The sequence below is a fragment of the Saccostrea cucullata genome, unplaced genomic scaffold (assembly GCF_032062105.1).
Source record: "Saccostrea cucullata isolate Sc308-1 unplaced genomic scaffold, CSIRO_AGI_Scuc_v1 ctg102, whole genome shotgun sequence".
In the NCBI taxonomy this organism is placed as follows: Eukaryota; Metazoa; Mollusca; class Bivalvia; order Ostreida; family Ostreidae; genus Saccostrea; species Saccostrea cuccullata.
The window spans coordinates 554,949-581,928 of record NW_026938483.1 but is presented as its reverse complement, the minus strand read 5'-3'; the positions used below and the strand labels follow the sequence as shown (position 1 = coordinate 581,928).

Below are 26,980 nucleotides of genomic sequence, written 5' to 3'. Positions count from 1 at the left end.
TATTTTTAGTAACAATGGCAACACCGTTCATCAAAATGAAAAACCGATGCACTATTCTATGTATCTTAGTGTAGTCTACTTGTGTGCCAAGTTATATTGAAATCAGACCAGAACTGTAGAAGGAGTAGCGTTTTTAAGGAATTTCACAGAAAATTATATTTTTAGTAACCATGGCAACACTGTTCATCAAAATGAAAAACCGATGCATTATTCTATGTATCTTAGTGTAGTCTACTTGTGTGCCAAGTTATATTGAAATCAGACCAGAACTGTAGAAGGAGTAGCATTTTTAAGGAATTTCACAGAAAATTCTATTTTTAGTAACCATGGCAACAACGTTCATCGAAATCAAAAACCGATGCACTATTCTATGTATCTTAGTGTAGTCTACCTGTGTGCCAAGTTATATATTGAAATCAGACCAAAACTGTAGAAGAAGTAGCGTTTTTAAGGAATTTCACAGAAAATTCTATTTTTAGTAACCGTGGCAACACCGTTCATCGAAATGAAAAACCGATATACTATTCTATGTATCTTAGTGTAGTCTACATGTGTGCCAAGTTATATTGAAATCAGACCAAAACTGTAGAAGGAGTAGCGTTTTTAAGGAATTTCACAGAAAATTCTATTTTTAGTAACCATGGCAACACCGTTCATCGAAATCAAAAACCGATGCACTATTCTATGTATCTTAGTGTAGTCTACTTGTGTGCCAAGTAATATTGAAATCAAACTAAAATTGTAGGAGGAGTAGCGTTTTGAAAAATTGTTTACAGACAGACGGACAGACAGACAGACAGACAGACGGACGCCGGACGCATTACTATCGCATAAGCTCTTCTGGTCTCTGACCAGTAGAGCTAAAAACAATGGTTATGTAAATGTATAAACAGTTGAACTTCGTTATCTATATCTTCAACACTAAAAATACATGTATCTTGAAGCGATTCTGATGATTTTGAGTCACAATCACATATTCTTCAAGATTTTTACCCTTCATGTCTCAGATCATTGAAAATCATTGAGTACATGATAATCAAGTCTGACTGTGTATAATTACATGGTTGTACAGTTAGCTATCAGTGTTTGTGAATTATGTTTGCCAAGATTGTTTTAGTTAAATTTTAATGTTAAAATGGTGAAAATCAAACAGTAGCAAAAATAGGAGTTTTTACCCTTGTCTACACTGAGTTTAATAGGATATCTAAAATCAGTACACATGCAGTTCTGGTATTGCATGATGCATGGCTTCTTACAAACATTGGATTAAAGTGTTGTTCATTTTTCATTTGCTATAGCACTAGACTGTGATGCCAGAAACACAACCTCATATTTTTTTCTCAAACCATGAAAACTTGAACCCTTGAAAATATGTCATTTTACATTGCAGGATAATTATGTCTGTTTTACACAGGAAAAATCTTTTCAAATTTTCTTTTTAAGAGCATGGCTCAAGAGTCAAAGGTGATTGATTGGTCAGTAAGCAAAAGATCTCTAAGTCAAATCTGCTGGTATTCAGTATAACACAAAAGTACTATTTTCTAGTTTTATTCAACAATAACAAAGCTAATATAAGGGAAAAACATGAAAGTCATCTTTCATCACTAGTGCATTATTGCTGATCCATATAAAAAAATGTATTGATGTGAAATGATTCAAACTTATTTTGTACTATGGTGGTAAAATCTGACTACAGAAGAAGTCTATGTGCATGTATCTGGCCATAATCATAATCATGTCTTCCAATAATTCTTATGTGTCATTTAACCGTTTTTTTCTCAGTGTTAATCTTCACACACATTTGACAGTACTTCGTTTAATTTACATACATCTTCATACACACAGAACCAAAAGTAGTCTATCATCCTGTAAATTGGTAAACTAATACCCAACAAGGCTAACATCTGTCTATAGATTGTGTTGCAAACCCACTTGCCAATGTCCAACTTCCCACAGAAGCATCCTCTCCTCAATAACTGTATACCTATAAACAATTATATCCAGTGTCAGTCGTCCCCGATGTCAAACTTGAGATTGACGGGGGACAGACAGACAGACGGGGTCCTGGTGCTGACATTGAGGGGGTCGGGGCAGATTGACCCCAGGCTATCGTCCATTCTGACCGGGTGGGCGTACGCCCCCTCCTTCTTGGCTCGCCTGTTCTGGATGTCTTTTAAGATTCCCTTGGCTTCCTCCCTCCTCTAAATTCAAAATTATAAAAGCAGTATTATTGTTTAAATGTCTTTGCTTTTGGAGATTTGTTAAAAAGAGCTGACTTTGAAAAATATAATGATTTAATGAAGCACAGAAATGTTCTGATACAGTTTATATGCCTGTTACAGTGTTACTATACCCCCTAAACTTTGGATAACTTTATTTTGTAACAAATTTGAAATTTTAAATTCTTTTACATCTTACAAAGTGGTAATTTATTGGAGGGAACATATGTTACACCAAAAATATTCATAATCATTTTCAAATGACAAACATTTTGAATTATACCGTATAAGTGGAAATTTTAGCAAGACGCTAGCGATTTGTCCTTAAAATCTGGGAATTTATTTTTAACAAGATGTTTTTTTTAGTGATTTCAAAATACACATTAAAGAAGCTTTTACAAATAAAACGCAATTAATTTTTAGCGATATTCAATTTTAATGATCTCCGCACCCTCGCTAAAAATGCCAAAATGAAATACTCGCTTAAATCTCTACTTATATGGTATGTGTGTAAAATGTTTTGAGGTATAAATCTCCAATTAGCCTTTGCAGTCCTATGGAAGAACAATTAAGGACTACAGATAGTTGTTTCTGACACGTGTAACATGTTAGACAAACTTTTACTGACATTGACTTGACCCATACAGACCTCTGGGAACTCAGTACACTTCTGGGCGGCGGAGTAAGCATCGTCTAGGTTGTTCCTCTGTAGGTGGTAGTTAGCGAGGTACTTATACGCCTGACTCTGGTCCTCAGCACTGAAAGTCTGAAAAATAACAATTATAATTCATCAACGTGTATGTTACAGCTTCTCTGTTGTGCTTTTCTTGTGATTTTTTTATGAAATGGACCAATTTCCGTAGGTTTTCAGTCTTCAAAGTTCAAATGTTTTTATCTTCTGTTGTGCATTTCTTGTCATTTTTTTTTTATGAAATGAACCAATTTCTATAAGTTTTCAGTATTCAAAGTTCAATTTTTTTTTTTAGAAACTGATTCAAATGAAATTTCAAGATGTCTTCAATCTATACATTTTCACAAATAACTATTCCCAAGGTCTAGTCAATTTAAAAGTGTGATGATGTCCACAAAATCCTGCACCTTAAAGGATGAAGTCGACCTAATGACTCAATTTTTGTGACCTAATGACCCAGTTTGTGTGACCTACTGACCCCCATTCTATTAGCCTCATTGATGTATTCTGTATAAGCTGAGGCAGCCTGGTCCTCTTCACCAAGACGCTCATGTAATCTGGAATGAGTAATTTAACATAAATAAAGGAATAAAGGACACTGTAATGTATATTCTGACACTCTGTACAAGGAACTTTAACATAGTGTGACAAATACATCACTACCAGAGATTTATTTAAATATTTTTATGTATAAATACAAGTACATCATAAATCAAGTGAATATTCTCAAAATATGCAAACGTTTATGTGAACATAATCTTTTTTTGCAATAAAAACATATCTTGGCATTTTAAAGAAGCGAAAATAATACATAATCCCTGCCTTACATGGTCGTCCCCTACTTCAGTCTTACATGGCTATCCCTATTTCCTGACTTAATCATTTATCCCTGACTCCTGACTTACTTGTCTATCCCTGACTCCTGACTTACTTGGCTATCCCTGACTCCTGACTTACTGGGCTATCCTTAACTTACTTGGCTATCCTTGACTCCTGACTTACTGGGCTATCCTTAACTTACTTGTCTATCCCTGACTCCTGACTTACTGGGCTATCCTTAACTTACTTGTCTATCCCTGACTCCTGACTTACTGGGCTATCCTTAACTTACTTGTCTATCCATGACTCCTGACTTACTGAGCTATCCTTAACTTACTTGTCTATCCCTGACTCCTGACTTACTGGGCTATCCCTGACTCCTGACTTACTTGTCTATCCCTGACTCCTGACTTACTAGGCTATCTCTGACTCCTTAACTTACATGACTATCCCTGACTCCTGACTTACTGAGCTATCCCTGACTCCTTACTGAGCTATCCCTGACTCCTGACTTACTGGGCTATCCCTGACTCCTGACTTACTTGTCTATCCCTGACTCCTGACTTACTTAGTTACCCTTAACTTACTTGGCTATCCCTGACTCCTGACTTACTTAGTTACCCTTAACTTACTTGGTTATCCCTGACTCCTGACTTACTGGGCTATCCTTAACTTACTTGGCTATCCCTGACTCCTGACTTACTGGGCTATCCTTAACTTACTTGTCTATCCCTGACTCCTGACTTACTGGGCTATCCTTAACTTACTTGTCTATCCCTGACTCCTGACTTACTGGACTATCCTTAACTTACTTGTCTATCCCTGACTCCTGACTTACTGGACTATCCTTAACTTACTTGTCTATCCCTGACTCCTGACTTACTGGGCTATCCTTAACTTACTTGGCTATCCCTGACTCCTGACTTACTGGGCTATCCCTGACTCCTGACTTACTTAGTTATCCTTAACTTACTTGGCCAGTTTGATGAGTGCCATCCCCTCCATGTCCCCCACTACATGGGCCTTCCAGAAACATTTCTTGGCCTCTTGTAGTCTCTCCAATTTCTCATATGACTCACCAAGTGCCATCGCCATACGAGAGTCGTTGGGTCTATAACATCACAGAAATTGTAATCATTATGTTCTTCAGACATGAAATGTTCAGAGAATCAGATGAAAACAAAACAGGTGTTTACTGTTCATTCATACAGAATTGCTATCAAATTGTTTGAATGAAAAACACTCAGTGACACACATACACAACCTCAAAACAAGAGATGTAAAGTAAAACACTTATGCCCCCCTCCCCCCAAATTAGAATTTTTCCAAGTCCAAGGGGGCATAACTCTGTCAAAAATGGTGCAACCGTACCCAAAACATAACTTGGCCTAGATATTTATCTGATTATTATTTATACTAAAGTTCATTTCAGTATGTGCAACCTCTCTGAAGAAAATGAACGGAACCTGCAAGTAATTGGAATTTTTTAAAGTAAAAAGGGGCATAACTCTGTCAAAAATGGCGCCATCTTACCCAAAACAGTACTTGGCCTAGATATTTGTCTGATTAATCTGTATAATAAATATCATTTCAGTATGTGCAACATCTGCAAAGAAAATGAACGGAAACTGTAAATAATTGGAATTTTTCTAAGTCCAAGGGGCATAACTCTGTCAAAAATGGTGTGGTTGTATCCAAAACAGAACTTGACCTAGATATTCATCTGAAAAATCTGTATACTAAATTTCATTTCAGTATGTGCAACCTCTCTGAAGAAAATGAACGGAAACTGCAAATAATTGGAATTATTTAAGTCCAAGGGGGATAACTCTGTCAAAAATAGCGCAATCACACCCAAAACAGAACTTTACCAAGATATTCATCTGATATACCTGTATACCAAATTTCATTTCAGTATGTGCAACGGTTGTAAAGAAAGTGAACGGAAACTAAATGGACCGACAGACAGCAGCAAAGCAATATGCCCTCCCTTCTTCGAAGGGGGGCATAAATATTGAGTTATTTATCAACTGTTCTTTTTTCACTCTGACTTGTTAATATCCGTTCACTTTTACTATAAAACATCATTTGCTAAGTGTTAAAGTGATACCTTAGTTTCTGTGCCTGCCTGTAGTAATACAGACAATAAAATGGCATCTTTAGAATCTCATAGGTCTGTCCCAGACCATACCAGGCTCTGTAATCTCGAATGTTGATTTCTGAAGGACAGAACACATACATAATCAAACTCTAACCATATATCTTTCAAATAAGACATAACAAATGCATTGCTTTCAATTGCATTATTTCTAAGGTTGTGAGTAAATTAAGATTTCTAAGTAATAACACTGCCCCTACTCTAAGACTGCCCTAGAATTTGAAGACTCCTGAAATCTTCACTCACCAATAGCCTGTCTGTAGGCCTGGATTGCTGCAGTGGTGTTCTTGAGCTCCATAAACTCGTGGCCCATCAGAGTCCAGGCGGACAGGTACTGAGGGTTCAGCTTCAGGGCCCGCTGGAAATACAGCACCGCTTTCTCGTGTTGCTGTCGCAGAGAGTAATAGTTACCTAGAAATGGTAGACAAGTCTATCACATCTCAGGAAAAATAGTTCACAGTTCCTGTAACACAAGTGAACATATGTCCACAGGCATTAGTCTACTGTAAATTAACCCCCTCCTCAATATTTTTTTTTAAAAGCCAAGAGAGGAGACATATATAAGATTTTCTCAGAAAAAAATATATAAGGCTTAAGTTACAACATACTGAATGAAAAACATCTGTAGATTTGATAACTTTTTAAACATCCTTCCACAACAAGAACTATCCTTCATAACTCTTATTTATAGACAATAGACGGACAGATGGATGGACAACAGACAACGGGTGATCAGAAAAGCTCACTTGAGCTTTCAGCTGAGGTGATATTATATGATAATGCACCTATCCTTACCTATAACAACACATGTCTCCTCTCTGTATTTGTCTATATCACAACAGCGGTGCGCCAGGTGAGCTAAATCAGCCCGCATCTCCTTCAAAATCAAAATAGAACAGTTAATTCACTTAAATCTAAAAAAGTAACAGAGGTAGTGAGATTTATAAAATAAATGGTATACAGTGAAACCTGTCTAATCCGACATGCACTGGGAGACAAATTTTGTGTCGGAATAGACAGGGTGTCGGATTGCACAGTGTTAAAAACATGGAAAATAGTAAAATGGGAAAGAAATTTAATGTCGGAATTTGCAGTGTGTTGGATTATTGAGGTGTCTGGTTGAACAGTTTTCAATGTACGATGTCTTCACTTTTATGTACTGTCTTCACCTCTCAATACTAACCTTAAAAACCTTTATATATATATAATGTCTACACCTTCATGTACTCTCTTCACCTTCATGTACTGTCTTCACCTTTATGTACTGCCTTCACCTTTATGTACTGCCCTTACCTTTATGTACAGAGTATTGGAGAAGTAGTCCATGTTCTCCAATCTGTAGGGGTCCATCTCGGACAGTTCTGTGAAGGCATTTACAGCCATGTCCACCTCTGGAAGCAAAAACATCTCAATGACTTCACAATTCCACCACTCATAGTAATTATCTTAGTGCATTTTGTATGTACAATCCTAGTGCCTTGTTTTGGTGATTAAATAATAAAATATTCATGTGAGAAAATGGTAATCCTTACATATAAATAAAACATAACTGTCTCAGCCTATCATAATAAAAATGAATGCTCTAATTATGCATTTACACACACAGTCAGTTTCTACATCACTACTTAGAAAAGCATGCCTTACCCCTCATGTTGTTATATGCCATGGCGACCTGTGACACAATGTAGGTACTTTTAACAAAGCCTTTGTCCATGAGATGCTGGTAAATTTTTAATCCCTCCTCATTTAACTGCAGCTCAAGGTAAATATGACCCAGGAAGAAGTGCTTCATCCAATGATTAGGGAGGGACAGGGCCAACAGCTGAGGGAAAATGTCAAAAGAGGATAGATTCATGATTAAGGGGCATTTCAGAATTAAATCTATACAGTATAAATTTAACTCAGTGGTATCTTGTCAGGAGAAAAAAAAATTGAACTTTCACATCTGGACATCATGAGTGTTCATAATCATGAGATTAAAGCTGTTGTACAGAGTGTACTCACTGATTCCTTGTCTTGAGTGTACTCACTGATTCCTTGTCTTTGATGAGCGTGACCAGTTCTAGCCATGCTCCCCAGTGTAAGGGTTCTGCATTAACAGCATCAACAAAGATTTCTATGGCTTCCTTTAACAAATCTAATTTCTTTAACACCACTCCATATCTACAAAACAACTTCATCATTAATACTTAATTAGCTTCTTACATTACAATGTCTGTATTGTGCCATACCTCTGTTGTTACTTACAGGTAGATACAGAATCCATCCAGCTCTTTTATTGCATACTTCTTGGCCAGCTCTGTCTTCAAAGTTTTTAGATGTTCATTTTCAAGTTTGTCTGGGGGACCTTAAAATATTCCTAAGTATGAGTACTTAATCATGAACCTTGATATCTAATATTAAGAATGCACCAATATCAAATATGAACATTACAAAAATTGAAACATATTCGTTGTTGCAACTTTCTCTCCACCATGACAGTATTTTTATGAATTTCATTTACATTTGAAAAGTTTGATTTATGCTACCAATATAATAAACTGTGTTAGCTTTCTTGGACATTTTCCTCAAGATTCTCATATTAATTGTATATTTTAGAAATTAAATTTACCAATTGAATCAGGAGCATTGTCTAGCTTCCTCTTTTCATCAGCAAGGTATCTCCCATACATGTGTAAAAAGTAAGCTTTGTTGTTCTTACAGTCCTGGACAAAGTAGGCAGCCCTGTCATACTCCTTCAGATCAAAGAAACTCGAGGCCAAGCAGAACTTGTCATACTCTTCAATAAAATCCTTAAAGGAATTGAAAATCTTGTAATTAGTCTTCACCTTTTACCAATCTTAAATTCAACAAACTGGATTGCGGGGACAAAAGTGTTGTGAAAAAATAGTAGTGTTATGGTTTTTATTCTAAAAGATGAACTTTAATTTACAATACACAGTAAACACACACTATAAGTGTTTAATAAAAAGTGTAAGAAGCAATCTTAAATGACATTGGAGAATCCAGATGGTGTGTTGAATATCAGTTGTAAAAGGCAAATGACTGCACAATCATCCAAATGGTTTCACCATTAGATGTATTAGCCGAAATAAAAATTTTCATTTATTGAACTATAAATTTATATCCATTTTGTGATATCACATTCCAAACAGCCTATTAAATCCCATTTGGTCAAATGATGATTGATCACAACCTGTTTAACAGGTTGGGCACAGTTCCTTTTTCGGGGAAGTATTACTGTAAAAGGGAACTATTACTATTTTCAGTAATAAAAACATTACTCAATTCGGAAATTTTCACTCAATTAGCCTCTAGTGCAAGAATAAAGTGCAAGAATATTTTCACATCCTCTAAATATTTATTGTCTACTAATTAAGTGTATGCATGCTCAAAAATGCAATATTCATTGCTGCAAAAAGCTGAAAAAGAGTGATGAAATATTTCTATGACATAGATTTCTTACGAAAGCTTACCTGTGTTAAAATTGTGAGATTGAATACGTTCAGCACTTGCTAACTCGTTCATGGGAATATTCGTTCTAATTTAATTTAATACTATTTTTTAAAAATGAAATCGGAAAAATAATTTTAAATACCATTGCTTCTTTTACAGATGAAAATAATTATTTGAAATATTAAATTTCAAAAGATATTCTTTTAAAATGGTTTTAGAATGAATGTCCTTATTAGATTCCATACTTACAGTACCATTTATCAACAGGGAATATGATTTAATTTCATCTTACTCTTGCCTGCAGCACTGAAGGGCCGAATTTTTTGGTCAGCGAGGTTTGTTTAATAAAGATCAAACACATCACATCATATTTTTTATGCACTTTTTATTTTAAAAAATGAATTTGAGGCATTATTTTAAAAATGTGATAAAAATTACCAAATTGAGTAATGTTTTTATTACTGGAAAGAGTAATAGCGAGCGCAGCGAGTGTCGTGAAGCAATGCTCATAACTGCGAGCTCTAACGACAACGCCTGGGCAAAGAGAAAATTCAGACTACTGCACATTCATTCTTTAGAATTTTTTGCCGCAGTAATTTTGACCCACAATGCATCACTTAGCAAAGTTGCGTTCTCGCGAGAGTGACGGCAAATGTTCAAAAAAAGTTTACTCGCTTTGATTAAATAGATACATATTGAAGATAAATTGTAAACGTAACTTTTTTTATTAACTTTCAGCACTGTTCAGTTTTTTCTTGGTATTGTAACTTACATACATCGTCATGTGAAGTCAAACTCTAGAAGCAACAAATGTCACGTGCGGTTTGACGAGCCCGATCTAAATTAAAACAATAGAAGAGTTTGCGCTCGCTCTAACGGTCGCACCGTCAACATATTAGTTCCCGTTTACAGTAATACTTCCCCGCAAAAGGAACTGTGCCCAACCTGTTTAAAGTGTGATTCAATGGATCTTAATGAAAGCTGCGACTTACTGGTCTTTCTTGCACAGGCAAGATCTGTTTGTAGTCAACAGGTGATTCAATGGAATACAGCAACTCTGCAGCCCTGTATAGACATGAAGAAGCCATAAATGGACAACACAGTGCAGTGAAAAATGATGATGGAAATTCGGGTTTCATTTTAACATGAAATTTACGATTTCTATGACCAATGCCAATTTTTACACAAACCACTTAGCACTGTGAAATAATTTCCTTTGTGAACATTCACGATTCGCTCTTAGAAGATCAGTTTTTATAGAAGAAAGTGAAGGAGTAAAGGTTTTGAAGAGACTTGAAATATCCGCCATCTCTCTTCGGTGTAACAGGTGCTTAGCAGGTTGTACTTGAAATCATTCGTCATTGAGAAACATTCATATAGTGGATGACTTTCAAACCTTCATACTAATGACTTTTATACCAATATCACCAATATCACATAGATCCGTGTTTTTGAGGAGGGGTCACCGTTTTCAAGGGCGGGGGGGGGGGGGGGTCCAAGTGATCACTAATTTAATTTAATTTATTTTATTAAAAGCCCGGATGGGTAGCATGACCAATGCTAAATATTTATTTTTAGTCAGCCCGCGGGCTGACTAGTTATGGTACGAAGAACTTCCAATGCGCTTGCGTGACCTGGAATTCTGGGTGTGGTTCTGCAGTAAATCACGCCTGCTAATTTTATTTCAGTAAAATCAATATAGATTGTAAACCAACAAATCCCTATTAAACACCAAAGTAATCTGTAAATTTAACTCAAAAAAGGAATTTCCCGATGCTTATTTTTGTATAGAAGGTTTCAAAAGTTAACTGGTTCGCAGTAATTTAACTGGTTCGCACATGATCATGTGTTCTACGCAGCGAAGCATACAGTTGCTACTGTTGGATGAATTTAGTGTTTGACGCGTAAATTGAAGCTCTTTTATAAAATATATTGAAAGTATTTTTACTTATGTATTTAAATCTACAGTTCAAATATTGGTTTATTACATATTTTTAGCTTTTCAGTTTTTACTGCTTTTACTTTCGTTTTCACTACAAATCATTTCGATCCCGATGCTAAATAGTAGACAGACTTGTTAAGTCATACAACAGATACTTCGGAAAGAAAACACAACTGGCTAAGCTTGCTCGTTTGTTGCCTCCCGCTGAAATTAGAGAATATCAATTTCAGTCTGTCTGTCCGTCCATCTATAGTTCTGTCTGTCTGTAACACTTTCAAATTCCCCGCAATATTGCGTGAAGTCTTTGAGCTATTGTAGTGAAATTTTACACAACTGTTTACACCTTATATGGCCTTTGGAAGACCCTCTTGATTTTGAGGTCAAAGGTCAAGGTATTAAATTCAGAAATTCTGTCTCTTAAACACTTCTTTTCGCGCGATATCTCTATAAGCCATTGAGCTTTTGCAATGAAATTTTATACCACAACTCCCTATGGCCATATATATGGCGTAAGGAACATGAAGGAATACCCCTGTGTATTTGGAGTTCAAACGTCAGTGTCATAAAGTCATACTTCTGTGTAACTCTGTGTAAAACTTTCATTTCATTTCTAGTCAATATCTCAAGAAGGTTTTGAGTTTTTGCAATTAAATGTCATAAACCATAATTCCCTATGGCCCCGCCCTGGACCCCCCCCAACATAATCATTCAAGCTCAAATGTCCATTCAAATAATACAAATCAGGAGCTGATCTGCGCATGCTTTTTTTTATCCGTAAATTGGCTTGTTTTTCATATTCTACGACCTGATAATCTAGGTTGTGGCAATCATATTTATGAATTAATAGGTTTATTATATTATAAGAGGCCTGATAAATGAATTTGTGGGTCTTAGTAATGTTTTCTTTATTTCAATTCTACTTTTTATGAAACAATTTTAAGCGAAAATTCAGCTAGTTACTAGTAAGTCAAATGAATTAATAAACTAAAAAAAGTAGAAAAATTTTAAGACGATGTTTTAATTTTATTATGATTAAAAAATTGTTGAAGGCATTTTTTCAGTTCTCTATGAAAAAAACATTATCACAGAGAAGAAAAATCCACTGGCTGACTCTCTAAGCTTTTTTTATATATTTTACTGTGTAAATTTTTGGTCGTCCTTACACTTATAAAAATCTTTGAATCATAGAAATCGACTGTAAATCATGATTATCCAGGTGAGCTAATATTTTTTTTATTCCGGAATACGTTTCACCCTTGGGTTTTAATATTTACATCCGGGGTGCTTCAGACAGTGCGAATAGAATTTAGCATATTAATTATCTCTCGTTTTGTTTATTTTTTTCGTATTTGAAAAGTCTACAGATCTCAACACTGGCAAATCAACGATCTTCAGACGAACATGTGAAAAACCCACGCAGAGGTAAAGTCTATCAAAAGATTTAGTAAACATATCCTTTGATAATCGCATGACAGCCTTGGATAACATTTTCATCAAATGTAAATATGGTAGACATGCATCTATAAGGATACTGTATGTGTCATTATTTTTTTTTATGAATTTAATGTTAAGACGCAAGAATAGATTATCTCTTTAACTCACATAAGCATCATATGTCAGCAATGTACAATGTTGAATGTTATTAAATTGATGCATATATACAAACCTGATGTAAACAAGAATAGATATGGGTTACCCCATATCCAAAGATATTGGACTTTTAGATTTAATATGTTTAACAGTGTTTATAATGACGTTAATGAAAAAAAAAAGGCACTGTCTAATTATGGAACTGTTGTAAATTTCGTGAGTCCATAGCATTACGGTCACCCAGTCTCCTAACAAACAGTACACATAGGCCTACATGTACCTGTGTCCGCAAGACCAACTTTAGCCTTGGTCTACACACCTGTGATGGAGCTGTCAAACGCATCCAGCGAGCTCGGAGAAACACGTTTTGTTTTGCCGAGAAGTTTCGATGGCAGACAAAACTTTTCTTTTCTTAATTAGATCATATGAATACGAATTCTGATTAATAAAAATTATACAATCCCAGTTGAACTATATATAGTTTGTTCTAACATTTGCATCTGCAACAACTTGTGTTTAAAATGGCCGGGTTAGGAAAATCAGGACCGGGTCGGAAAATTCTAAACTGAAAACCTTTTTTGTTTTGAAAATTACTGAAATATACTAATGTATTCGTCGCAGAAATTACTTACATAATTCAAGTTCTATATAAAATGGTATGCTGAACTTCAACACGAACCCGAATCTCCAACCCAGTTCTCGTTTTGCCACACATACCCTACAGTTTACAAAGTGTACACACGAGCAGAATCCGGCCAGGGATTGAAAATTCCGTCATTTAATAATACACACACACAGAATGATTAATTTTTTCTTAAAATTGTATGATAATTAACGGACTATAAACATGTACTTAATACAATAGTTGATATAGTATTATCAATTCATCGGTGAAAAGATATGAATCGAAGAATGACCTAAATATTCACACACATCAAACATGTAAAAAAAAAAAAAAAGGCTGAGGAGTGAGTGAGCGTAGGAATATTGATATTTTTTATTTGCATTTCGGGGGGAAAGTGACTTTCTAATAATATTTTGACGTTATTTTTGATTTCTTTAACGTATGACATACACAACTTTACTCTTATCATGAACAATAATGTTGTATCTGCTTATCATGATGGAACTATCTTGGTCGGACCAATTTGTGTGAGCTGTCGCTGAATACAGTAATATATCTTGCATAAATAGTATGCATTGATAGAATATATTAAAAATAAGACTTTACTTTGCCTTGTTATCCAGCAATTTAATTAATGAACTTAGATATTAACATTTTTAAATATCTTTGTCTTAATAAAACTACAGATAGAGAGACAGAGAGAAGTAGTTGGTACTTGAATAAATAGAATGTTCTATGGTTAAAATAATATTATCCTTATAATGGACCCAATTTATAACGATAGAATTCGCTTCTTGTATTTGCAATGTAGCAAAATAAACAAGGTCAATAACTCGAACTCAGTGCATATACTACAAACAATCCTGAGAGTTATGAATATATTTACATTCAGTGTAATTTTCCTTATGATATCTATTAGAAATCCAGGACGTTCAAATCTCTGTAACACACGCGAAAGCTTGTCACCGCGGGTTAGAATACACAGTAGGAACTAGATGCATTTTCAATACTCTAGCATATCAAAATGTACATAATTTTGACTGAATTAATTTCAAAAAATATAACCCTGTTTAATTAACGTAAAAATACAATAAATGTGCGTTTAAAACTAATTTGTCACCTTTTTTCCTCGCAATGTTCGTTTGCGTTATTTAACTTTGCAACGTCACAAACGTCAAGAACGGCTGTTACGTCTATAAAGTACACTAGTTTTGAAGGGCGCTAAATTCACATTAAAGATTACGGAAATAAACAATTATGAAGATGAAAAATTAGAGAATGTAAATATAAGCATTGAATTCATATTTTGGGATGTCTTCGGTCCTATAACACACCTGGCCGTGCCGACAAATTATCATACCGCGCTAACGCGCGGTATTCAATTTGTCGGCACAGCCAGGTGTGTTTTAGCACCGAAGACATCCCAAAATATGAATTCAATGCTTAAGTAAACATGGCAGGTAAATTTGAAGAGAAATAAAATGCTGAGAAAATAAGTTGCATGAATTTTCATCTTTATATGGATGATTTTTTTTGAGATAGATTTAAAAAGGCATATAAAATCTCTTAAAGGTTTGTTTTATTAATTTGGTAATTATTTTCAGCTCAACTCCTTCTGTATTCTTCAAAATCATTTTGGAGCAGATTCGCTCTGATTTGCTACATTGCAAGTATACATGGTATTATCTTATTTAAAAAAAAAAGAATATTAAAACTATTACAAGTATCAGTGAAAGAAAGCAAATCAAACCCAGCAGTAGGGAAGGAAGAGCACAAAATAATGTAGATTGACATAAGATTACATAAAGCGTATAAGTCTCAGGTTTAAAACTTCCTTATGAGATTCAAGGACGAAGTAAGTATAATTTTTTTGTGTTGTAGGATACAGGAAGTTGAACCCATTTTCATGTGTTGGAAAAATGGGCAACTCCAAATCCTCTAAATCCACAAGGTATTTTGATGATGACATACCAACACTTAAGTCACTTGAAATGCCGCAGAAGGAGCGTGACCTTCACCTGGCTGTCATGGCCAATGACAGGGAAGGGGTCAAACTGTGCATTAGTCACGGGACGGATATAAACTACCCATGGAGTAACCCCCTGATCCCCAGCGTCAAGGACAGCACCACCCCTCTGCTGGCAGCCGTGTCTCTCAATCATGTGGAGATTACAGAGGTCAAATATCTTATTGTTTTATTCATCTTCATGTATATATAGATAAAACATGAATATAGTTTTCATTTTTCATACTATTGATTTACTCCTTGCACACCTGCTGTAAGAATGAATTTGCAATAAATTCAATTATATAATCAAGTTAATTTGTCTAAAATTGATCATGTCATTCAGTATAAGATTTCTAAAAAATCTGAGTTCCATTTATCGATCTGATAAAGTTTACCGATGAATCTGAGCCCTGTCACATTACTGTGCTGACTTTATGCTAGTATGTTAGTTTTTATTCTCCATCTTAAATTGATGAATATCTTAAAGAAAACAGAGGAACTATACATTGCATCTTGTAAAAGTAGTCAATCATGAGAAAGAATTTTTAATAGAAGAAAAACTTATCCTTTAATAATAAATGCAGAGAATTTAATTGTCAGTTGTTGTCTTAACCCTTTATAGTTATATGTTATGAGATATATGCCCTATTTCTTATAATCACTTTAATGTGAATTCTTTTTGACATTTTTTTAAAGATTCTGATTAAGGCTGGTGCTGACATCAATCTGACGGACAGGAACAGTTGTTCCCCTTTGTACAAGGCAGCCTTTCATGGCCGACCCGTCCTCATAGAAATGCTCCTTAAAGCAGGTTTGTCAGTTTTCAGATAATAATAAATGCATGTACTGGTACTTTAGTACTAAAAGCAGGTATTTCAGTTCTCAGATAATGAATATGTACTGGTACTTTAGTACTAAAAGCAGATATGTCAGTTTTCAGATAATAAATGCATGTACTGGTACTTTAGTACTAAAAGCAGGTATTTCAGTTCTCAGATAATGAATACATGCACTGGTAGTTTAGTACTATAAGCAGGCATATCAGTTCTGAGAAAATGAATGCATGTACTGGTACTTCAGTACTAAAAGCAGATATGTCAGTTTTCAGATAATAAATGCATGTACTGGTACTTTAGTACTAAAAGCAGGTATGTCAGTTCTCAAATGATGAATACATGTACTGGTACTTTAGTACTAACAGGGTTGGACATTAACGTAAGTCGGAAAGTCCAGTCTCACACTAATAAATTTTCATTTGGACTGATAAAATTTGTGGCTAAGTAGTCTGAACGGATTAATAAAGTTTTCTGGGGAGAAAAAGTTACGGATGTTTAATTCTTGACAACTCTGACTAGAATATGTATTTTTAGCTTAGCTTCCTAGCTTCTTGGCGGGAAGTTAGGTAATTCTGAGTCAATTCAGTCTTAATTTTAGGATTCATTGGTATGAAATTAAACAATTTAGTGATCATGATTTAGTATGACACATGAAGAAAGATGTCGGACATTTGGTTGATGAAATCATTTATAGAGAAAAATGAAGAGATCAGGAATACGATTGTAGTTCCTGATCGTGTGATTTCAACGAATCTTGGTATAAAACATTTCATGTAAATGCTTTGTTTATTTCAAAAAAGTATAAAAGGTACATTGCAATGTTATTTCTATTTATTCATATCTATATTTGACCTACTTATAAAATTTCCCACGGACTAGTAAAAGGAAAGAAGCACTAGTCTGGCCAGACCAAGCCTAACAATGTTAGTGTTGAACCCTGCTAAAAGAATGTTTTAAGGATTTATATGCACTATGAATTTGACCAGGGCATATGGAGTTCGTCATGTCTATCTTCTATCCTTCTGTTCTTCCGTTAATAATTTAATTGTAGTTGTAACACATCATTTGATTGGTTAAAAGAATTTATCCATTTTGTATAATATAACTTGCCTACGTCACAATGAGTTACGTCAAAAACGTATTACTCCGCTTGACGTTACTTTTAAAATATGCTACCCAGTATATTTGAAGCCTTTTTCTGGAGGAAAAATTGTCTCATTGTTTTCTTTGAAACTAAATTAATAGGAATGAAGCTTATTTCAACTTATGTTATACGATATAACATAACTTGGGGCAGTTTACGCTTTTATATAAACCGTTTCGCAGTTTATAAAGCGTAAACTGCCCCAAGTTATGTTATATCGTATAACAAAAGTTGAAATAAGCTTCATTCCTTAAGTAGTACTGTATACAGGGTTATTTTCGCCCCCTGTAATTTTCGCCCTTTTGAACTTGTGAACAATTTTGCCCCGTTTTAAATTCGCCCAGTCATAGTTTTGTTTAAGAAATTATGAAGTGTAATTTGAATTCGCCCCGTTTTAAATGCGCCCAATCAAGGAGAGGGCGAAAGGGGCGAAAATAAAACAGGGGCGAAAATTTCCCTGCATACAGTATCTTCTTAAAATTTTTAGACAATGTTGTTAACTTGTTTCCAGGAGCGAACATCAATCAGGCAGACAAGGAAGGCCAGACTCCGCTGTATATCTGTGTTCAGAATGCCTTCGTACACTCCAGTTATGCTGCCGTGGAATGTTTGTTATCTGCTGGAGCCTCTATAAATAGGTAGGGATAGAAAATGCCGGGGTAGACAATGATGGATAATGGCAAGATAGACAATGATGGATAATGCTAGGATAAACAATGATGGTATTGTTAGGATAGACAATGGTAGATAAAGTTAGGAAAGACAATGATGGTTAATGCCAGAATAGAAAATGATGGATAATGCCAGAATAGAAAACAATGGATAATGCCAGGATAGACAATGATGGATAATGCTAAGATAGACAATGATAGATGATGCTAGGATAGACAATGATGAACAATGCTAGGATAGACAATAAAGGACAATGCTAGGATAGACAATGACAAATAATGCTAGGATAGATAATGATAGATAATGCTAGAGTAGACAATGATAGATAATGCCAGAATAGGCAATGATAGATAATGCTAGGATAGACAATGGTAGATAATGCTAGGATAGACAATGATAGGATAGACAATGATAGATAATGCTAGGATAGACATTGCTAGGATAGACAATGATAGATAATGCTAGGATAGACAATGATAGACAATGCTAGGATAAACAATGATAGATAATGCTAGGATAGACAATGATAGATAATGCTAGGTTAGACAATGATAGATAATGTTAGGTCAGGGCTCTCACACCACTTTTTGGGACTGGGGCCGGGGCCGTTCAAATTGGGAAAATTATCGTCATTTTGGGAAAAGTTGGATAACACAAATTCATTAAGAAAAATCCTCAAATTTTGCTTTTCTAGCATTTTATCATCAATGCTAACTCTGGTTTGAATAAACAGTTAAACAGAACAAACATGGGTACGTAGGCTATTTATGAAAGTACATTAGCTTTGTCATTACTATCTTTGAGTGTTGATATTGCAATTATATGTCTTACTGCGTGACAGTCGCTAGTCACATAGTCCCGAATTTCCTCGATCACATGGGCAACTTTGCTTACCAATACAGTGCGAGACTGAACATGCCGAAGCGCGGTATGTTTCTAGGTGCAGCTTACTAATGTTTAAATGAAATGTCTATTTTTGAAACCAAAATGCTGGTTTTTGTCGAAACTACATAACAAGATACTCTGCACTCAAAGTTGTATACATTTTTGTCATGTTTGTAAAAACAATAACCTGGTTCCCCGAACCAGTTTACGAATGCATTTGGCGTGAACTAATAAAATAGTAGTACGGTTTCAATTTCATTTGCAAATGTGTTTTGTTTGGGGTTTTTTTTGTGATTAGGTTTGATGGACTTTTATTTTTTAATTAATATTTTACTCTGGATGGAAATTGGGAAATTTACACTTTCTTTTGGGAAAAAAGGTACCTTTTTTGCATTGGGAACGGGGCCGTTGAACGGCCCCAATTTTAGAGAATCGAGAGCCCTGTAGGTAGACAATAATGGATAAATCTTGGATAGCTGACAATGCCGGGATAGACAGTTATAGACAATGAACCAGTAAAATAATACCGGGAGAGATATTATGAATTTAGGACAAATAAATCATTTTGACTGGGTTTGCCTGTAAGGGACTTGTAAAACAACATTTCCCTGAACAACATCTTGCATAAATTTCAGTGATTATATTATAGTAACATAGAGAGTCTCCCTTGAAGTGGGGTACCCTATGTGTTCACAAGATTTTGTTTCTAACCTTTAGTATTTTTATATACTGTTTAGGGCCAATCTTTAAATCTTAACAAAAGCCGAAAATAATATCAGATATCGAAAATAAGAATGATAGACTAGGAAATCATGTTTTTTTGATATGTTTTTGTGCCAAATAAAAATTCTCAGAAGCTGGGAGGGGGGGGGGGGGGTGGTTGTTACACCATCCATTCCTCAGATGCCTGTTAAATTTAACTATTGAATATTCATTAAGATTGTTTTTCTTTGGTGTTTCAATAGTTTTTATACTGATTAATCATTTGTGTTTTGTAGATGTGACAATTCTGGTAGGTACCCCATACATGTTGCTGCTCACTGGAAACTGAAGGACATGATTCGTATTTTACTGAATGTGAACAGTGATGTGAACACGCTAGACAATCACGGCCGCACGCCGCTGTACGTCTGTGTCAGCTCGCTCAGCACGGGACTGTATAAAGAAGACCTCAAGTACCAGGTGCCCTGTATAAAAGTTCTGTACGCCGCCGGCTGTGATATGTTAAATCTCGTGGACTGGCTCAAGTGGAAGGGGCCCGGAATCCCCCTGGAGCTGATGAGGGACGACCCCAATTTCTTAATGTGGTATAAAAAGAACATGAATTCTCCGCACTCGCTGATGAACTTGTGTCGGAAGGTGATTCAACAGAGACTCAGCAGGAAGAGAAAGTTGTGTGATCAGACGCGACGACTTCCTGTTCCTCCCAAAATGAAGGTTTATCTCTCACGGATCATGTTCTATCTGCCGGCGTATGATCCGGAGTCCGATCCAGAGTCTCTGGATTAGATAACAATTCAGTTACTGTCAGAAAGGGTCAGTTACATGTGTTTTGGATTGTGTTTGTTATTCTCTTCTGTGGGCTAGGGGTCCAATGTTTCACCCCATAAGTTGTCATGTGTTCTCTTTTTTGATTTTATTCTTTTTTTTTTTTTTTTTTTGTAGTATAATTGCCCCAGTGACTTTACTGGGTGATTTAAAATTGAAATTACACTCAAATTTAGTTGACGTTGCAGTGGAAATTTTAAAGAAATTTACAATTTTTGGAAGGGAATTATATTTATTTTTGAAAGGAAGAGTCGTCTCTCTTAGTGGAGGGAAACTTAACCTTAAAATAATTTAGATAAGAAATGTTCACCTTAATTTTCCATGAAAATGTTTTCTTTAATGTGTTTAAACAGGAGAATTTTGTCCCCATTTTCTAGTCACTTTCATTTTTCAATGGGAATAAAATATGTGGTATTTTCTGTCCACAGGTAGAACAGATAGTAGAAGTAAACAAGTTAAATATGAATGAAAAAAACATAATTGTGGGGAGAAAAAGGTTCTTTTAATTTCATATATATTCCCTCTCCTCAGTCCTCTCAATGTTTGAAGGTATATGAAATTTTGTAGGTCCTTTTATTCCAATTTATGATAGATACGGACTAATCTAAACAATAGGAAGACTAGGAATGTCTAGAGAAATATTAATATAAAATATGTTTCTGCCTCAGTCTGAAAAAAATGAAAGGTAGGTAGGCCATTTTTTTACTTTTTTTTCATGAATACACTATCTAATTAACACTGTTGACAAAAAAACATAGTGCCTTAAGCCATTTTCGTAACAAATATGTTGTAGATTTTTTATACATTTGACAAAAATGGGAAATTCAAATCTTTAGAGAGAAAAAAAGAAGCATAAATTAATCAGGGTCAGTCATGCAAGCGGAAACAAGCAAATTTTTTTCTAGGCCTAAGAGTTTGAACTTTCCTCAAAATTTTATTATACTTCTCAAAAAAAAGGTCATTTGGAAAAGGTCAAGGTCAAAAGGGTTAGGATTTTAATTTGCTTTTCTAAAGTCAAAGTCATGTAAATTGGTAAGAGTTTAAGTCCTGTAAAAAAAACCCTCCTGATTTATGTTTAATGCTGGAAGGTCATTATTGTAATGTAAGAGTATTGATTTCAAAACAAGCCATTAAAATGAAGCTAAACTGAGGAAAATCAGGTACCAACACCTGGCCTTAAAATGTAAATAAGTGTTGTCAATTAACACCAGGAAGCCTGATAATGAAACACCACTGTATTACCTTGAAAGTTGATAATGCTGTTGGCATACTGGGCAATTATAGAATATCAGTTAATACAAGTGTGAACAAAATAAGTTTACATTAGATAACTTATAGAATAACACCGACATCGTCATATGTGTTTAAATAAAGTGTACTCTTTATTTACCCGAGTATCTTAAATTGGGTCAATTTATTGTATTTATGTAAATGTTTGTACTATTTGCTCTCCCTACTGACTTTTTTCTACTGTTATTTTTAGCATCACATATCCTGATTGGTACGTTGTTAAGGGGATGTTCTGGAGCATATGCAATGCTGTTTGCTATGTTAATGGTTGTCGATAAACCTTGTGGACAATTATTCATGTGTTTTACAAAATGAATGAATCAAACAAAATTATTTGATATAGAGCCTTTATGATGCATGTAAAGAGAGAGAGAGAGGGGGAGATAAATAGATTAACAAATCTTTAGAGTACTTGTTGCAAGGCTAAATCTTTGTGTCATTAACATGATGGCAGCATGGCATCAATTTATTTTGGAAAAAAAACTATCATACAAAGTGATACACGTACTTGACTTGATTAGCATCCTTTTAGCTTTTTATCTAGTAGGAAAAGTGTGGCCCAGGTTGGACAAAATCCAAGGTAGCTTGATCCTTGTTTACAATAGTAAAAAAAGGCAATTCGTAAGATTAGCATACTGATGGAAGTATGAGGCCTGTCTTCTTGATCCTTAAGCAAAACATCGTGAACTGTAATAAGAAGTTTTATTAACGGATTAAACAATTTTAGTCTTTTTAGTGCCTATAAGTTTTTACCTCCTTCAGAAATATGCTCAAAAATACATGTATGACTACTTTTAGAAAACATATTCTGATCTTGTAAAATTATTTTGTTTTGATGACATTTTCCAAAAATTCACACAGTACCTAATGATTACATGCTGCCCTGTGTTAAAGTCTTACTTCACATTGATTAGTATGGTTTTCATGAAATGCCTAAAACATTTTATAATTTTACACTTAATACTGATACTTGTTTTGAAAATAAATGATGGCCACAGTAAATAAAGATACATCTCCATCATACAATATTAAACAACTTTCATAAATTTAAATTCTTTCACACATTTCAATATTCATGATATTGGAATTGATTCTTGAACCCTTAACGAAGAGTTGACTTATCCTATACCTCCCAATCCTAGCTCATGTAGAAACTGGCTATTTAGTCTAATGATATAACCCTTTTAAAACAATAACTCGCTAAAAATTTCATTAACAAATATTTTTGTTTCTAAATAATGATTTTTAACATCATTAATATTCACTCGGCTTTTTTGGACTGCCCTTGTACATGTTCGTGTACATTCCATGAAGTATTTATTCCTGTGTTTTTCATAAAAATACTTGTCTTTTTATTGATTGTGGTCTTGTCCAAGTTCATGTCTTTTTCTTATTAATAAGAAGTCTTAAAAATGAAGTTTAATTATAGTTCATATTTTTATAATGAATTTTTTTTGGGGGGGGGGAAATTTTGGTATGGCATATAATTTGTTGAATGAAACAACCAATAACAGTCATTATCCATGACACTTGGAAATCATATCCATTTTTGTCTTGCTTTTATTAACCCCACAAAAACTAAGATTAAAGTGTACCCACTATGCAGTATTTAGCTGGCTAGATTTATGTACTTTTGGAAGTGGTTAGATTTGAAAGAAAAAGTTTTGAAAATGTTTAAAAACAGCTGGACTGTTGGTAAAACATTCTTCAGAATGATGAGTTTTAGGTATTGGGGCTGGTTCCCAATATCTGACCAGTAGAAGTGTTCGGAGAGAATTCTTGTTGTAGGGTGTTTTATAGGCAGGGCTTATAAAGCAGGAATTACATTCAGATAACATAGTCAGAATATGGTCACAGATATAGTCATTAATTCAGGGGTTAATCATTTTAACTTTCTGTAATTGTCTTTACCATCACGTAGTCTAACTTATAACCTATAAAAATTTTCACACTTTTTATGTGAAAGTACTGTTATACCTTGAATTAAGCAAGCGTTAAATGGCTATGGTATATGTGTCAATTTGTATTGTATTTTTGAAAATCTTGTGAAATGTGCTGTGCTAATTGTTTAGAAATATAATTATACAGTATGCTGGATGTTTTAAATTTAGAAGCACATTTAGTCCCTATCTGATACAGGCACTGAAATATATGATAAAATGTTTGTCATAGTTTCTCATTAAGTAGGGGGAGGGGGATAAATAACCAGATGATTCAAATGCCAGTTGTTTGATGTCGAAGGTTATAAATAATTTGGATTTTTTTAGTAAAGAATTTTGTGGCATTTCATTGGTCACTTGTCTTGAGAACATTAATTGTGTATGATGTTGACATCATCAAAATTGTTTGTGGTTCATGGTATGTCTTCTGGACATGAACTTGTTGTATGCATTTTATGTGCACAAGAGAAATCTCCAGTAGGTGGCGCTGTTGTTTGTCCAGTATTTACTGGTACTTTACTGGTACTCTTACTGGACATAGAACAGGTTGCTGACTTTTGGGATTTCGTTCAATTTTTAGAAGTTTTCTTGGTATGTTGTGAAAGGTTTCTTTACCACATATATATACATAAAAAAAAGTATTGTAACATTTCTAATAATTTTCCTGTTTGTATCTTTCCACTTTTAAAATTTTTATCCATTGTTAATCAGCTTCTAGTACTTTTAAGAGTGCTTTGGTTTAATTACCGGTAAATATAAAAAATGTACAAGTAGTGAACATTTGAATGAATTTAACAAATTTGTGCACTGTCGACAGCTATCTTTGAATTCTTTCTCGTGTAAGTGGCAGGTCCATTAACAGTTTTATATCTAATGTTTTTTCCCATTTACTATGGTATATATATATACATGTACTTATTACCAGTCATCTATATGTGTTACGCTCACTCACTTTGTGTTTGTTGAGTCTTAGTGCTATTTTCTTTGTTGTTTTACTATCCAGTCCTGAACGTCTTTTAATTTGTATGTCAGTTGACATTGGTAGTTCTTGTCATATTTTGGTATTACTGATTTTTTGACTACAGATTTTGACTTTAGAATTGATAAACTGTTGTTAATGTAAATTTTGCAAACTTAAATAAAATTGTGTTCCTTTAGATTCTGGTTTTGGTCTGTCTTTTTTGCCTGTTTTGTTTGGTGATTAACCCAAGCACAAACTCTTGAAACTCCAGAAAATATAAGATTTGAAGAAATAAAGAGAGGGCTGCATTGTTGCTGCTATTTACTCAGAGAGGCCAGGGTTACATTATTACAGCTATCCACTGAATACTTTATTTGGCTACTGAAGCAATTTTTGCTCTGCACGAAGTGAAAGAAAAAAATTTGACCAAACTTGTCACAAGACACCCTTTGGTGAAGGGAACTAATTTCTACTAAATTTTGTTCACAGGAAGAACCATATCATCTTTCAAGGGGAGATAATTTTAAAAATAATTAGAATTTTTTGGCATTTTTATACCCCACGCAACAAGTTGCATGAGGTATAATGTTTTTAGCTCACCTGAGCCGAAGGCTCAAGTGAGCTTTTCTGATCAAAATTTGTCCGTTGTCTGTTGTCGTTGTCGTTGTTGTTGTTGTCGTTGTCGTCGTAAACTTTTCACATTTTCATCTTCTTCTCAAGAACCACTGGGCCAATTTCAACCAAACTTGGCACAAAGTATCCTTGGGTGAAGGGGATTCAAGTTTGTTCAAATGAAGGGCCACGCCCTTTTCCAAGGGGAGACAATCATGAATTTGTTAAAAATTAATGGCATTTTTAGAAAATCTTCTTCTCCAGAACCGCTGGGCCAGGAAAGATGAAACTTATATGAAATCATCCTCAGGTAGTGTGGATTCAAGTTTGTTCAAATCATGACCCCCGGGGCAAGGGTGGGGCCAAAATGGCCGACCCAAGTTTTACATAGGAATATATAGGAAAAATCTTTAAAAATCTTCTTCTCCATAACCACTGGGCCAGGAAAGATGAAACTCATGTGGAATCATCCTCCGGTAGAGGTGATTTAAGTTTGTACAAATCATGACCCCCGGGGCTAGGGTGGGGCCAAATTGGCCGAGGAATATATAGGAAAAATCTTTAAAAATCTTCTTCTCCAGAACCACTGGGCCAGGAAAGATGAAACTCATGTGGAATCCTGATTTTTTGTTCAAATCATGACCCCTGGAGCAAAGGTGGGGCCAAAATGGCACACACTTTAAAAATCTTCTTCTCCAGAACCACTGGGCCAGGAAAGATGAAACTCATGTGGAATCATCCTCAGGTAGTGTACATTCAAGTTTGTTCAAATCATGACGCCCGGGGCAAGGGTGGGGCCAAAATGGCCAACCCTAGTTTTACATTATAGGAATATATATGAAAAATCTTTAAAAATCTTCATCTCCAGAACCACTAGGACAGGAAAGATGAAACTCATGTGGAATCATCCTCAGGTAGTGTAGATACAAGTTTGTTCAAATCATGACCCCTGGGGCAAGGGTGGGGCCAAAATGGCCGACCCAAGTTTTACATAGGAATATCAATAAGGAAAAATCTTTAAAAATCTTCTTCTCCAGAACCACTGGGCCAGGAAAGATGAAACTCATGTGGAATCATCCTCCGGTAGAGGAGATTTAAGTTTGTTCAAATCATGACCCCCGGGGCTAGGGTGGGGCCAAAATGGCCGACCCAAGTTTTACATAGGGATATATAGGGAATCTTTCAAAATCTTCTTTACAAGTACTTCAAAGCTATGATTAGTGATATTTATATGGAATCATCCTCAGGTAGTGTAGATTCTAGTTTGTTCAAATGATGAACGCCTGGAGGGGGGTGGGTAGGTGGGAGTAAATTCAAGCCTGATGTGCTCAGGTGAGCGCTGTGGCCCCTGGGCCTCTTGTTGAACTGTCCGTTAGTCAGCGTGTTAGTCAGTCAGTCAGTCTGTCAGTCCTGTTTTTTTGTCAGCACAACTCCTCATAAACCGCTGCACAATATTTCGTCAAACTTTACAGATATTTAGGACACAATGTGTAGATGTGCATATTACCAGCGGGAAATTCCGAATTTTTCTCCCGCAACTCCTCTCATACCACTGAATGAAATTTGATGAAACTTTCAATTTTA

General features: G+C 35.0%; 2 protein-coding genes across 2 annotated transcripts; one reads left to right on the top strand and one right to left on the bottom strand.

The window, feature by feature from the left end:
• Positions 1 to 1,532: 1,532 nt before the first annotated feature.
• On the bottom strand, positions 1,533 to 10,665 carry LOC134250423 (cell division cycle protein 23 homolog). The gene is made up of 14 exons (XM_062732789.1): positions 10,534 to 10,665; positions 10,336 to 10,408; positions 8,499 to 8,679; positions 8,135 to 8,234; positions 7,918 to 8,050; positions 7,532 to 7,709; positions 7,181 to 7,278; positions 6,683 to 6,764; positions 6,134 to 6,298; positions 5,840 to 5,948; positions 4,703 to 4,840; positions 3,389 to 3,467; positions 2,869 to 2,985; positions 1,533 to 2,201 (listed from the first exon to the last, which is right to left on the bottom strand). Exons 1-14 carry the CDS (start codon positions 10,650 to 10,652, stop codon positions 2,007 to 2,009), a joined length of 1,767 nt encoding a protein of 588 aa, XP_062588773.1. The 5' UTR covers positions 10,653 to 10,665; the 3' UTR covers positions 1,533 to 2,006.
• Positions 10,666 to 12,549: 1,884 nt separating this feature from the next.
• On the top strand, positions 12,550 to 24,982 carry LOC134250422 (serine/threonine-protein phosphatase 6 regulatory ankyrin repeat subunit C-like). Its single transcript, XM_062732788.1, has 5 exons — positions 12,550 to 12,707; positions 15,382 to 15,677; positions 16,205 to 16,319; positions 18,000 to 18,126; positions 20,044 to 24,982. Exons 2-5 carry the CDS (start codon positions 15,420 to 15,422, stop codon positions 20,552 to 20,554), a joined length of 1,011 nt encoding a protein of 336 aa, XP_062588772.1. The 5' UTR covers positions 12,550 to 12,707; positions 15,382 to 15,419; the 3' UTR covers positions 20,555 to 24,982.
• Positions 24,983 to 26,980: the final 1,998 nt, after the last annotated feature.